Source organism: Bos javanicus, chromosome 11 (assembly GCF_032452875.1).
Source record: "Bos javanicus breed banteng chromosome 11, ARS-OSU_banteng_1.0, whole genome shotgun sequence".
Lineage (NCBI taxonomy): Eukaryota > Metazoa > Chordata > Mammalia > Artiodactyla > Bovidae > Bos > Bos javanicus.
Window position 1 is genome coordinate 37,312,287 of NC_083878.1, and position 14,467 is coordinate 37,326,753.

The 14,467-nt window shown below is 43.2% G+C and overlaps 1 protein-coding gene across 4 annotated transcripts in view; it reads left to right on the plus strand.

Annotated features, from left to right (window-relative positions):
- The first annotated feature begins 255 nt into the window (after nt 1-255).
- The window catches only part of EML6 (EMAP like 6), a 287,129-nt gene continuing 272,917 nt past the window's right edge, over nt 256-14,467 (plus strand). For 2 of the 4 annotated variants that reach the window (XR_009739371.1, XM_061432384.1), the window contains exons 1-2: nt 257-555; nt 1,381-2,112. Coding sequence is in view for 3 of the 4 variants with exons in the window: in XM_061432384.1 (XP_061288368.1) it covers nt 1,916-2,112 (197 nt within the window). In the remaining variant the exon portion in view is untranslated. Of the gene's footprint in view, nt 556-1,380; nt 2,113-14,467 lie in introns of all 4 variants that reach the window. The other 2 variants (XM_061432385.1, XM_061432383.1) reach the window with 2 other exon arrangements.

Sequence of the window (14,467 nt, forward strand, 5' to 3'; positions counted from 1 at the left end):
CCAACTTCACTGCTTTTCTTTCTAGATATACACGCACGCGGCCCAGTAGCTCAGTCACTGGGGAACTCAGGGCGAGAACCAGAGGTTGTGCTTGGTGTGCCTGCCTCTGCTCTGCAGAATCGCAAGCACCTGGGACGTGGTTAGCGGCCTCTATGTGGCCCACTCTGGGCGCATGGAATCCTGGAATTCGTGGTTTGGCACCGCGTGCTCCCTGCCTGAGGCCTCATGGAGCGGACTACATTTCCCAGAATGCATCGGGAGGGGGAGGGGACGTGGGCGGTAGAGGGAGGGGGCGGACCCAGCGCTCTGGGGCGTCGCCGTTTCCAAGCGCCGAGATTTCGCCTAGTAACCCGCCAGCCTAGGTTCCCGAAAGCGGCGGTGTGGCCCCGCCCCCGGAGCCTAGACTGGAGGAAGAACCTCTCTCCGGTGGCGTCCCAGTGACGAAGCCCGTCCTCGGTGCGGGAGGCGGGGAAAGGGGCGGGGGGCGGGCAAGCAGAGGATTTCGCTTGCCCTGTGAGATCCAGGACGTGCTGGCGGGGCCGTTTCAGAGCAGAGGTTAGAGGCGGGAGAGCTGGGATGCTCCGCAGGCGAGCCTGGATCGGGTGTGGGAGGAGTGCAGGACGCAGCCGCCGCGGCACTGTGCGCAGGCCGGGGTGTCCCCGGGGGCTGGATCCCTCGGGTGGGCATCGACCAATGCCTGGGACGTGTGTGCGCGTGTGTGGGGGGGCTCGCTGTCCCCAGTGGTTCCGTGGGCGCTCCTCCCCACGCCGGGCTTAGAGACGAGACCCTTGAGCCCACGGGACCCCATAGCTAGCGCAAACGTTTCTGGGGAAAGGTACACGATTTCGGTCACTTGTTAATTATTTATAATTTCTTCTGGACTGAGAGCTTTTGTAGGTTGTGTTTTCCTGCCTCCAGCTACCGTAGTGTCTCAGTTTCCTCCGATTCAGAAAAAAAAAAATCTTTATGAAGCTTGCCATTGGAGTTCCTGATTAGTGAGAGCTGCTAAGTTCGTTCTGGTTTTCTCGGCCAAGAGAGGGTTCACGGAGGATATGAATTCTGAATATATACACAACTAATTGGAGAGTCTAAAAGATGATCATTGCATGTTTGCCCTGGCTTAATGGGGAAACTGCAAATGTTCTTTCAAATCATATCAGTAATCACCACCCGGCAGCATTTAGGGCATATTTCGTATCATTAAAAGGATGGATATGGGAGGGAAAAAAAAAAAAAAAAAAGATGGATCTGGAGACAGAAAAGAGGAATAGTTGACAATTTTTTAAAAACTTGGCTTAGTTTGGGGATCATTTGCTTGGACTGGGTGACTTATGCAAAATATCTGTTTCTTTCTTCCTGGCTCTCGCCTCCTGGATGTAGACTGTCAGTTTTGGATCCGAGGATGGCGATGGCAAAGCTTACCGGAGTTCCTTGTCAAATTAAAGCTGTCACAGAATAAATTCCGCTGCCTGCTGCGAGGCCCCCGCCCCGCGCACTGCAAACTTCAGTGAGCGAACTGGGTAATCAGTGTTTGGATATGCAGATCCTTGATTTAAAAGGCGGGGTGACCCTCCCAAAAACCTCTCCCGGGGGCCGAAGCCTGCAGGTGCAGTGAGGCGCGCGGGAGCGCGCGCGCGGGTGAAGACGCCTAGCCCGGGGGAGAGGAAGCCGGGGCGCCCGGCGGGGTCTGGCGGCCGTGCACCGGCGGCTCGTCTCCGGCGGCGGCGGTGGATGATGGTGGCGGCCGGCGTGCTGGTCTGTGTGAGTGCGTCGCCGCGGAAATCAGCGCCCGGCGCTGCACGCTGAGCCTTTTGCAGGTCCTCCGCAGCCCGAGACTTGGAGAGGACAGACCCGGCGCGCAGGGGCCGCGGACCCGTGCGCGGGGGGCCCGGGGGGCTAGTGGGGTCGTCTAATCATGGCGGATCGGACAGCTCCCAGCTGCCAGCTCCGGCTGGAGTGGGTGTACGGGTACCGGGGTCACCAGTGCCGCAACAACCTGTACTACACCGCCGGCAAAGAGGTGGTCTACTTTGTGGCTGGGGTCGGGGTGGTTTACAACACCCGCGAGCACAGCCAAAAATTCTTCCTGGGACACAACGACGACATTATTAGGTAAGGAGGTGGCCTGGGGCGGTGTGGAGGGGTTGGGTGTGGAGGTTGGAAGGGTGAGAAGAAGAATGACTAACTGGGATTGCGTGGAGTCAGATCTGGGTGCCCTATGGAATAAAGGAGTCTCTCTGGCACCTCAGGGAATTACAGAAGGGCTGCTGATTCTAAGGCTAGGGCAGAAGCAGGGTAAGGGTTGCTTACCTTACCCTTGATCTGTTGCTCAGCAAGGCTTTTTAAATCACTAAGGAGTTAAGTGTCCTGGTGCTTTTTTAGGTGTTCATTCCTGCTACAAGTGGAAGGATCCTAGGGAGCTATTAAACACTTCTCTTTCCCTCCCTTACTAGGAAAATTTAGGACCAATAACCTGAACTGGGGGTATCATCTGTGGGAGGCTCTTTAGAAGGTTCCTCAGCAAGTAAGAGGATTGAAAAAAAAAAAAAAAGAAAGAAAGGAAATTTTGCTAAAGGTAATTTGGAATCTTCTTTCCACATGCTTGGAAACTAGGAAATTTCTGCAGTGGGTGGGGAGTTTGTTCTCTAATATTTCACTTGGTAGTGACTTAGTGCCGAGAATCATATTTATACACTAAATGGATGCTTCCACACCATCACTGAGGGTACAAAAGACTGGCAGTTTCTGTATAACAAAACCCTACCCTCCAGCCCACAGAATGACCAACATCTAGTAGTGAATGGCTTGGACTGGTGAAGACAAAACCGGATGAATAGCCATTTTAGAAGGTCCTCCTTATTAAATTGTAAAGGGATATATTTTGATTTTTGGTCCTGTCCTCTCATCTTTGGACTAGACGCATCTTTCTCCAGCCCTTGTCAGCTTCTCCTGTGACCATACAAGGTGTGGTCCAGATGCTGTTCACAGGGAATTCCTTTTCAGCCCTTGGCAGTTGGGGAAGGTTTCCACGATATGGGAGCCTCAGCCCACAGGGAAAATGACTTGCTGAGGATGGACTACAGCTGACAGAGACCGTATTTATACCTTCCAGACTTGTGTGTTCACTGATGTAGAACAACCTCCATCACATTTCAGAATATTGCCACTTGTACTCTATGTCTCATTTCATAATGAAATAAATGGTTCAGTGGCATAATGTTGTTGGTCTTAATTTCTCCATGGGAAGGATGCTTTAGAAGACTCGCTTCCCCGAGTACCCCGCTTTGTACTATTGTGATTTTTCTGGAGCCCTTTTCCTCCTCAAGCCCTAAAGTTGAAAGAAAATGTTACAGAAAGTAAAAAACTATATTAATATATTAAAATATAGTGAAATGTATATAAATTAAAAATGTTGACTTTTAAAAGATGAAGATTTTAAGTGCTAGGAGCTCAACTGTTCTTGAGATTTGGTGGAACTGACTTTTAAAACTTTCTTCATGTCACATTTGATAGAAGAGCTTTCTTCTCTCCCTGCTGTGATAATGGTTGTGATTGGGGCGTTCTCACCTAGTTCTGTCCTGGAGATTTTGCTGCTGTAATTCCACGCTGATTATTAAAGTCACAGGTGCAAATGATTAACAGTGACTCATGAAAAGGTTAGATGTTTAAAAATTAAAACCTATTATGTTTTTGCCCTTTCTTAACACAGTGCTTTCCATTACACCATCAAAATAAGATGTAGTCCTTTGGGGAAGGGAGAAAGTGGCAATTAAACAGGAAATTCCCTGCGGTTAAATAATAGTAATGTGACAGTTCACTGAACTACTTTGAGGATTTGAACTCCTAATCTTAATTGTTTTCCTCTAACAGGAAAAAAAAAAAAAATAGATGTCCTGTGAAACTGAAGGTGGGAAAAGGGTGGAGTTGCAGTGAACCACTGTTATGACAGACTGTTGGACTAGTGGGGTTGTTGTGATATCTGACTTAGTTGAAGAAACACTCAGATTTGAAGAAAAGGTGAATGAATTTATTTGTCTAACTGGATTTGCAGGGAGCTTCAATTGTTGAAAACAAAAAAACCTGATGATTTAGTTTCTGTTTATTAAGGCAGTTATATCTTTATGCTGAATAGACATAGTAGCAAGGCTGCCTGTGGAGAAAGGACTAAATTTTCCATGTTATTTGGTTGGGTCTGAGTATGTGTAGGAGAGCAGAGTTCTTTAATATCCATCTATATGTTTGCACATAGGAATAAAATTAAGCCAAATAGATTAAAAAACACAAATCACAGATCATTATATAATTGGGAACTGTAAAATTAGAGAATACAGAATATTTATGTTGTTATTTTGCTTTATCTTATATATGTAAATATCTTCATCTGGTGAAGGTAGTATATAAACCATATTTGTTTTCATCCTTAGTATATGGAACTCTTAAGTGCCATTTCCTTCATAATTTTATTCCCAGAAACATATTAGATGTTTGAAATTAATACTGTAAAATTTTAGGAATATTAATGTATTAACTATACATATGGAGAAGAAATATGTATTCTTTTATCTTTATGAATTTCAACTCATTTCTGCATAGCTAGTTATACTACTGATTTTCTATTTAAAATATTAATGTTTGTCATTGAATGAGGAGGACTAAAGCTAAGATTTTAGTGCAAAAATGTTTGGGGTGTTTTGGAATCATGACATGAATATTAAAACTTCTAACCCTTGATTCCATCAAACAAGATAAGTAATCATCCACATAGATTTTGCATTTGTTTGAATGATATATTCATAACGCATACATTTTCTACTGCATTATTTATTGTGCTACTTTGCCTAGAATCCTAACTAGAAAGCAGCCAAACAAATATTGATGCCATACTCCATTTTAGAAAACTGTATCATCTCTGAGATCACGATGAACTTTAATAATAATGTAGGATTTGACAGAGCTCATTAGAGCTCAGCATATGTGTCCTCCTGATTTGAAAGACTATGTGTTTAAGTCAGATTTTAAAAAATGTTGATATGTGAAGCATAATGTGATTTATTGGATGTGGAGGCTTAGTTTTATTCTCTTGAATGATTACCCTTCAATACAGATAACAGATTAGCGGATGATGCCATATTTTAGCTCTGATAGCATTGTGATGGGACAGGAAGATGCTTAAAGCAACAGAAGCACTCAAATCAGGGCTTGAAGGCAAGGACAGTAATCGAGGCAGGAATAATTACTAACTTGGTTTCTGCTGCAGGTAGCAGACCATGACACAGAACTGGAGCAAATGAAAGGAAAGGTCATGCACACATTTACTGTCTGTCTCCTCCCGATCATTTTCATGGTGACTCCAGTGGAGACATTTCTCCCTTATTCTGGGACCCTATTTTGTGTCTGACTCCATTTTCATTTCTCTTCTTTCCTGGCTCTCTGTTGCAAGGGAGGTTTTTCTGCAGTACCACATTTGGGAAAAGGGCACTGACTTTGATTTCACACCCACTTGGGTTTGAATCCACTCTCCTGTTTACTAGAGGCCTCTAGGTGAGTGACTTGACCTCTCAGGCCCTCATTTGTAAGAAGGGAATTAACAACAACTAAATTGCAGAATTTCAATTTCAAACAGGTAACTATTTGAAATAATATATGCAGATAGTTTACTGTGGGGCCTTGCCGTTAGTTGGTGATCAGTAAATGCTCTTAGTAACGATAGCAGTAGTACAGTATTTAATTAAAAACACACACATACACCAGAAACAAAATAGTGATTCTTCAGTGTCCACAGTCTGAAGTCCAAACTCCTGAGTTTTCCTTTGTCTTTGGTGTTAACCTACCTTTATACCTTTATTTTCCATGACTCTGTTCTTTCCTGCCTCATGCTGGAATAGTTTCTCACCTGCTTTGTCCATCTCTTCCCAATCCCTTTCCCCAGTGACATACTGGTTGGGGGCATGTGCTTTGGTCGGACAAATTTGATTTTGAACCTAGATCTGCCACCAGCTGGGTGACTTGGGAAAATTTCTAAATCTCTGTGAGTCTCAACTGTCATCAATAAAATATCTTCTCATCAGTGCGTGGCGATTTAAAGTTATCTAACTTTAGCTTAAGGGGATAACATACAAGGTTCCCCACAGTGTTTGGCAAATAGGAAGTGGCCACCACAGGGAGCCTATTTGTATCTCTGTCTTAAGCGCCCCATTCATTTCAATCTCACATCTCCCATGAGCCCTTTTACCACCCTTAGATGAAGAAGTGCCTTGCACTCCTAAAGTTTTGCATCTTTTGTGACTAATGCTGCTCACTTGATATGTATCATTTAGTGCCATTCCTTCACTCTGAATATTTTCATTTGTAAATGTATATAAGATTCTTGAGGCTGAGAATGAATTTAATAAGCAGAACCAATATTTCCTGAGTGTAGACCCAGTGCTATCCTGTTGGTACTGTGGTTAGCCTCAGTTTATTGATGAGAAAACCAAGGCACAGAGAGGTTAAAGACGTTGCCCATGATCACTCTTTAGCAGACTGTAGAATGGGAATTGGAACCCAAGTCAGTCTGATTCCAAAGCCCAGAGCTATCACTTCACTGCTTTACACACTCTTTAATTTTTCTTAGTCACTGTGGTCTCTGCCATTGTGCCTTGTTTCTAACCAGAACTTGGTCAGTTCATGACTCCTTGTAACTCTTATTTTCCAGTTTTGTGCTTTACACAAGGCTATTTGAAGCAGATCACTAGAACTCTGTCTAGAAATGGAACCATGTTCAGGTTCATCTTAGAACATCACCAGATTTGAAGCAATGACCTGAAACAGTGAACTATTGGAGATGTTAAAAAAAATAAAATCTCAATTGTGACATGGCTAAAATTATCTGGTACTGCAAGTACACACAATTGTACTTGTTGAATTTGAAGAGAGAGGTGTAACAGCCATGGTTGGGCTTGGGGTGTTGGGTAAACGGATTCACATGAAGGCCTGGAGATCTGATTTCATATACTTCAGTCCCTTGACGAGTTTGAATAAAGGAAACTTAGGGGTAACTATAAAGAATCAAACCTGTATTGAGTTGAGTGCCTGCTCTGTACCAGACACTGCACACACACACACACACACACAGAAATCCCTTCACCCACAACTCTGAGAGCCTTTATTTTACAGGTTACAGCTCAGAGAGGGAGAGATTTAAGCAAAGTCACTCATCCTCTATTCATCGGATCTCACTTGCTTGTTCATTGGCATGATCGTGTAATGAAAGGGCTCAGTTGGTAAAGAATCTGCCTGCAGTGCAGGAGACCCAGGTTTGATTCCTGGGTTGGGAAGATCCCCTGGAGAAGGAAATGGCAACCCACTCCAGTATACTTGCCTGGAGAATCCCATGGATAGAAGAGCCTGGCTGGCTACAGTCCATGGGGTCGCAAGAGTTGGACACGACTTAGTGACTAAACTACCTATGGTCTGTTCATAAATGATTTTACTGTTATTCTTGTTAATAAGCTATTAGTCTGGTGGTTTTTATTAAGATTTATTTATTCTCTAAACTGGGTAGATTTTACTTTTCCATTTATTTTTTAATCAAAAACTAGTATCTAGAATATACCAGGTGCAGCATTGAGCATGACCAAGTTCTTGCCCCCATTCTGATGGAGGAGGCCAACAATGAATGAACAAGACAGCAAGGTGAATACACATTGTGCTAAGTACCAAGGAGGGAATGACCATAGAGGGGAACTAGGTCAAGTAGGGTGCGGAAGCTACTTTAAATAAGGTGTCCAGAGCAGTGCCCTAAGGAGATGGTGTTTAAGCTGAAATCTGAAGGATGAGAAGGGGCAGGTAAGTGAAGATGTGATGGAGAAGAGAGGTTACGTGCAAAGGTACCAGGATGGGAAAGAACCTGGTATGGCCAGAATTCTGGTCTAGATATCCAGAGAAAGACCAAGGTCATAGTAATTCTCATCCAGGTCATTAATGCCTCATGGGTTTTGCCACCATATGTCCTAGATTTCCCAGGACACTCACAAATATTCCATTCAGTTATTGTTATGAGTAGACTTGCTCATATCATATCATAGATCCCTTTTAATTCAGAATATATGACCATGGTTTTATTTTTAAAATATGGCTACTATATAATGGGTCACAGCTTGAAAAACATGACCCTGGAGTATGCTCTCTTATAAAGAATTATATAGGCCCTACCGCCAGTGGGCCACAAGAATGTAGATTATACTGTGGGAAGTGAAAACGTATTCCATGGCAGCATCTTTAGGCAGGGCTGTCCTAGAGGCTCTCCTACCTGCAAGGAGGTGGTTCTGGACACCTTTGTGATGTAGCTGATGTATTTGCCACCAAACAAGAAAAAGGAAGCTGCTGGGAGGGTTTACCTTGCTGGCTTTGCTTCTGGGACTGACTACTTCCCCAGGAGGCAGAGCCATACGGAAAGCATCCTTTAGCCAGCAGACGACACATCTTCAAGCCGTCAGCCTCCTCTTGTAGGTTTAACTTGATTTGTCATATGTGGATTGGTCTTAAATGTAATTAAAGTGCTTGACAGCAAACAGCTCTTTGCAAATATCATTGTGCATAGGAGTCACCCAGGCACATGTAGCTGAGTAAGCCTGGTGTGAGGCCTGACATCCTGCATTTCTAACCAGCTCCCATCAGTTGATGTTGATGCTGCTAGTCTATTATGCAGCAAGATGTTCGGGACCTCATTCATATGTTTCAGAGCTCAATAGATCAGTGTTGTTTTTTTTTTTTTTCTAACCTAAAAGATATTGCTAGCTTGTGAAATAGATTTTTAAATATATATATATACGACTCATTTATTAAATTCTTAAATTAACAGAATCAATTTTTTCATTAATTTGTCACCTAGTCTAGTGTTCTTTCTTCTCAGAAAGAACCAAGCAAGGATTGGTTGGAACAAGTTAGGAGACGGCTAATGTGTCCCTGTGGGCAGTGGAAGAGTGTGTCCACAGCCTTTGTGTAGACATGTTTTCGTCTCTTGAGTATATTTCACCTAGGAGTGGAGTTGCTGTATCATATGGTAACTCTAAGTTTAACTTCCTGAAGTACTGCCAAATTGTTTTCCAGACAATCCCATCAGCAGCATATGAGATTTTCAGTGACACCATTTCCTTGCCAGCACTTGTTGCTGTGTTTTTGATTATAGCCACCCTGTGGGTGAGAAGTGGTATCTTGTTGTGCTTTTAATTTGCATTCCCTAAGAACTGATTATACTGATTACCTTTTCAGTAAATTTTTGACCATTTGTATACTTCTTTGCAGGAAATGTCTACTCAGATCCTTTGCCCATTTTAATTGGCTTGTTTGTTTTTTATTGTTGTAAGAGTTCTTTATATATTCTGAATGTAAGCCCCTCATCTAATATATTATTTTCAAGTATTTTCTCCCATTCAGTAAGTTGTCTTTTCACTTTTTTGATGATGTCCTTTGAAACACAAAAGTTTAAATTTTGATGACGTCCAATTTATTTTTGATGATGTCTAATTTATCCAACTCATCTTTTTCTTTTGTCACTTATACTTTTAGTGTTATATCTAAGAAACTATCACCTAATCCAAGGTCATGAAGATTTATTTCTGTTTTCTTCTTAAGAGTTTTATAGTTATAGCTTTGACATTTAGAAAGATAATCCATTTTGAGTTAAATTTTATACGTGGTGTGAGATGGAGGGTCCAACTTCTTTCTTTTGCATGCAGATATCCGGTGGTCCCAACACCATTTGTTGAGAAGACTTTTCTTTTTGGATGCCTATAGCCTCTGACCTTCCCTACCAGGCAGCCCATTCCTCTCATACGGAAGATACTGAATATTTGGGGACCCAGAAACAAGCAATCATTAAAAAATTTAACCTAGAAATGACAGAAATTTGAGGCTTTGGTTACCATTCTGCATTTGTAGAGATGCTGTTATATCCTATGAAAGATACGTCGCTTTTTATATATTTAAACAGTATAACTGTTTATACATTGAGGAATCGGTGCAGTTTTTAGCAACTGCTGGTTTAAGGACCAGCAGCAATCTATACATTGACTTTGTTTACTTCCAGAGATCCTGAGTTTTGAAAATGAAGTTTTAGTCTTCAGTCTTGCTGTTGGAGACAGACTTACTGAGACCTACCTACTGAGGCAGCTGAGTGGGTGGAGTTTGTCTGGAAAGCAAAGGGAGTGGTCAGATCTCTTGACCTTGACCTCTTTACCAGTTCACCCCTTTCTTCTCTCAATGGGAGGCAGACACCTGGATGGCCTCAGCCTAGGAGTTGAAGGATTCTAGGATTGCCCACTAATTCTCTGTCGTTCCCCTTCCCATCAGCGTGAAGGAGGGGAGTGGCAGGCCAGCTCTGCCTCCCTGAGAGGAAAGATGCTTTCTGTGGACTGGTAGTACATATATAGGCTGGTCAGAGAATTGTTCTGAGGTTACTGAGAATTCTTGTTTAGTTTACATATTGTTTAATAATGTCACTACAACATTTTTCTGTGTTCAGTATGAGTTGATTTTATGGGTACGAGTAAAACAAGATCCACCAGTGATGAGATGCCTTCTAAGTAAGAGATCATCAGTTGCAAGAGACTGAAATTTTCTCAAAAGAAGAGTTAAGGAGGGGATCACAAGGTGAGAAGAGCATCTTTTGATACTCAGTTATAGAGTATATTGCTGGCTTCTCATACACTGCACAGTTATCAGGCAGCTAGTCTTTTCCTGTTTCTTTCTCTTGCAAGCATGCATCACAGGGAATCACATCTCTGCTTCTCTCTGGATAAAATATGCTTTGATTTTCTCTGACTGCAGACTGGCTCCTTAACTCAGTGACCCGTTTTACACATGGCCATACCCCAAAAAGCCATCTTAACCTCACTGTACTAGATTATGCAGCTTGGCCCTATGAAACCAATTGATTAGGTCTTGTGAGCCTGAATTCCAGATTTCCAGAAAAGAGAATCTGATTGGCCGCACCGGGTCAGCAGGGTCAGGATGTCCACCAGTTCAATCAGCTGTAGCCTGGAAGGCGGGCCTAGGTTTCACAGGGCTGTCCTTTTAAGGAAGATTGTCTAATAAGAGAGGTATAGACTGAGAAAGAATGAATGGCAACTCCACTGTAGGAGGTGGATTAGAAGAGGAGGTAGCAAATGGGTTTTTGGAGCAGAACAATGATGAGAAGTACTGAGCTGAGGTCAAGAAGAAGTCAGGAAAATGATATTAAGTTTTAAAAACAAAATTGTGGTGACTCTGAACATATCATGGAATTTTTAGTTCTTATAACAGGCCATGGAGGATGTCCCTAGGAAATACTGGCCATTGGCTGATGACCAGTCTTGGACGGCTATGTGTACATCAAGCATCTGTCTACTGGGGTGCCAGTGCCCCTGCTAAGAGTGTTCACTCTCCTGCTGGGGTCCAGTGGTAGGGCTGGATGCGGAGGGGAGCATGTAGGAATAAGGGCCCATGCTAGCAGGTACCAGAAAGATGGCCTGACGACACACACAGGAGACTTCCTGAAGCTAGTTCAGGCTCCTCAGCTGAGGCAGGTGAGGCTTAGGACAGCAGCTGTTTGCCTGCTGGTGAAGAACTATTCCCATGCTTTACCTCGTACAGATACTGGTGCATCCCTGCTGATCACCAGCCTTGGTGATGAGTGAACCCTGAATGATTTACTGAGCTTGGCCATGTAACAGACATTGAAAAAGAATCTTCCTCAAGCCAGACTTAAAATCTACCTAAGGTTCCCCGTTACCAGCAAGATAAGTATCAAGCTTACCCACGCTCGTTCAGAATAGTCTCCTAAGACTATTATGATTGGTTCCTCGGTCTTCCTCCAGCTTGATGTCTCTCCCTCTCCTAACATCCTCAGACCATATCAAACTCCTTGCAGTTACCTGGACCCAGTACCTTATTTTGTGTATCCTCAACCTAGCACATGCCATTGACTCCCCTCACTTGTCCACACATACGCTCTTTTTCTTCTTTCAATCTCAGTGTAGTATCATCGCCCCCTGAAGCCGCACCTTGACAGCCGGACTCTTTAGGCCGTTCCTTCTCTGTGCATCCAGGCCACCATGCAAGGACCTCCCCGCTGGACTCGTTGCACTCACGGTTTTGCGTTTGTTGACTTACCCCTCTCCCCACCTGATACAAGTTCCATGTGTCCCCTGCCTAGCACCTGTTGTGCACACAGTAAGTGCTTCATGTATTGTTAGTTGTTGTTAGTTCTTCATATCTCAAATTATTTAGAAGGAGAAAGGTATGACAAGGGGGATGAGATGTCTATAGAACTCGTTCTGTACATACTTTCTGAAAATACTAATATATTCTCATTTGGCGCTTAGAAGCAGGATTCAGAATCTTCATGACCTGAAGCTAATCATGAAGAAATGTGAATATGAATTTAAGGACAGTCTACATTACAACTGGCCTGTACTTTGCAAAAAAAAACAAAAACAAAAACAAAAAAAAACCCAAGACTTATTCTCATAAAAGACACAGGGAAGTAAGGGACTGTTCCAGTTTAAAGGAGACTAAAAGGATAGAAGTAAATGCAATATGTGATCCTAGATTGGGGTGGTTAGTTGTTCAGTTGCTAAGTTGTTTCTGACTCTTTGCGACCCCATGGACTGTAGAACGCCAGTCTTCCCTGCCCTTCACCACCTCCCTGAATTTGCTCAAACTCATGTCCATCTAGTCAGTGGTGCCATCCAACCATCTCATCCTCTGTTGCCCCCTTCTCCTCCTGCCCTCAATCTTTCCCAGCATCAGGGTCTTTTCCAGTGAGTTGGCTCTTCACATCAGGTGGCCAAAGTAGTGGAGCTTCAATCTCAGCATCGGTCCTTCCAGTGAATATTCAGGGTTGGTTGGGGTGGTTAGGGATTGGTATAAGTGACAGTATTGGGACAATGGGTTAAGTTTGAACATGGAAGTATATGTTAGGAAATAGCACTGTGTTTACATTAAAATTCTGAATTTGTAGCAGTGCAGTTACGTAAGGGAAGGTTCTTGTCTTAGGAGAAATGTGCTAGGATATTTAGGAGTGAAGTGTTATGGAGCTGCAGACAACAGTAATAAGGTGTCTGTGTGTGTGCGTGTGTTTGTGTTTCTCGTGGCATCTGTTCTCTCCTCTTAACCACTGCTTCCTTCCTGCTTCCATCCTTGCCTCTCCCATTTTATTCTCACCACAGAAGCCAGTTGATCTGGCTGCAACATAAGTCATGTTAATTCTTGCTCAGAACTCTCGGAGCAAGCGTAGAAGTCCTTGTAATGGCCTCTAAGCCTCTTTGGAGATGTGGCCTTCTGTTACCTCTATGATCTGGTCTATTTTCTCACCATCCCTTGCTCCACTTCAGCCACACTGGCCTCCCGGTTGGAATGCCCAGGTACCCTACTGCCCCAGGGCCTTTGCACTTTCCCTCTGTCTATCTCCTCCTTCTTCTAGACGTCACATGACTTCACTAGCCTCCACTGGGTCCTTGCTCAAGGTCATCTTCTCAGTGAGGCCTTCCCTGACTACCCTATTTAAAATGTAGACTCCTCCCCAACACACTCCTCATTATTCATCCCTGTTTCATGTTTCCCCTTAGTTCTTTTTTGTTTTGAACCTTGTTGACTCTTTTCACTAGAATATGAGCTCTAAGTGGGCAGAGTTTTTTGTTTGCTGCCCTGCCTACAGTGCCCAAAATGATGCCTGGTATGTAGAAGACACTTAATAAGTATTTATTGAATGAATAAATGAATGACTAGTATATGTTCACTTTTGTTTGTTTTGAGATCACCTCCTTGGAATTTCTGCTTAGAACAGGATTTTTTGAATGGGTTGCCTTTGACAGACTGTGAAGTTAATGGATCCCATCTCAGAATAGTAAGTTTCTTTGTTCTCATTTCTTTGTCCTTTTACCAAAGTATAATCTAGATACAGAAAAGTGTACATATCATAGTGTACAGCTGGATCAATTCTCACGACCCCAGTGCACCTGTAACCCTCACTTACATCAAGAAATAGAACCTTACCAGCACTGCAGAGACCCCTGAGCACCTCTTTTCAGTCAAAGTACCCCCCCTGCAAAGGTAACCTCTATCCTAACTTTTAACAATGTAGATTCGTGTTGCCTGGTGTTGCACCTTTAAAAGGAATCCTACAGTATGCATTTTTTTGTGTGTCTGGCTACTTTCAATCAACATTATAAGATTTGTCTCAGCTTCTACATGTTTACTATCAGTTTCATATTTTCCATTGTGTAGAAATATAGTTTATCCATTCTACTGTAGGTGGGCATTTGGGTGACTTCTGGTTTCTTTTGACTACTATTAACATTCTAGTACAAGTGAACATACATATCCATTTCCACATGGGAGTGGTATTTCTGGGGCATGAGGTGCACACATGATCAGTTTTTCTAAGTGGATAAATCAATTTATACTCCCACTATCATGGGATTTCCTAATGCATAAAATAAAGTAC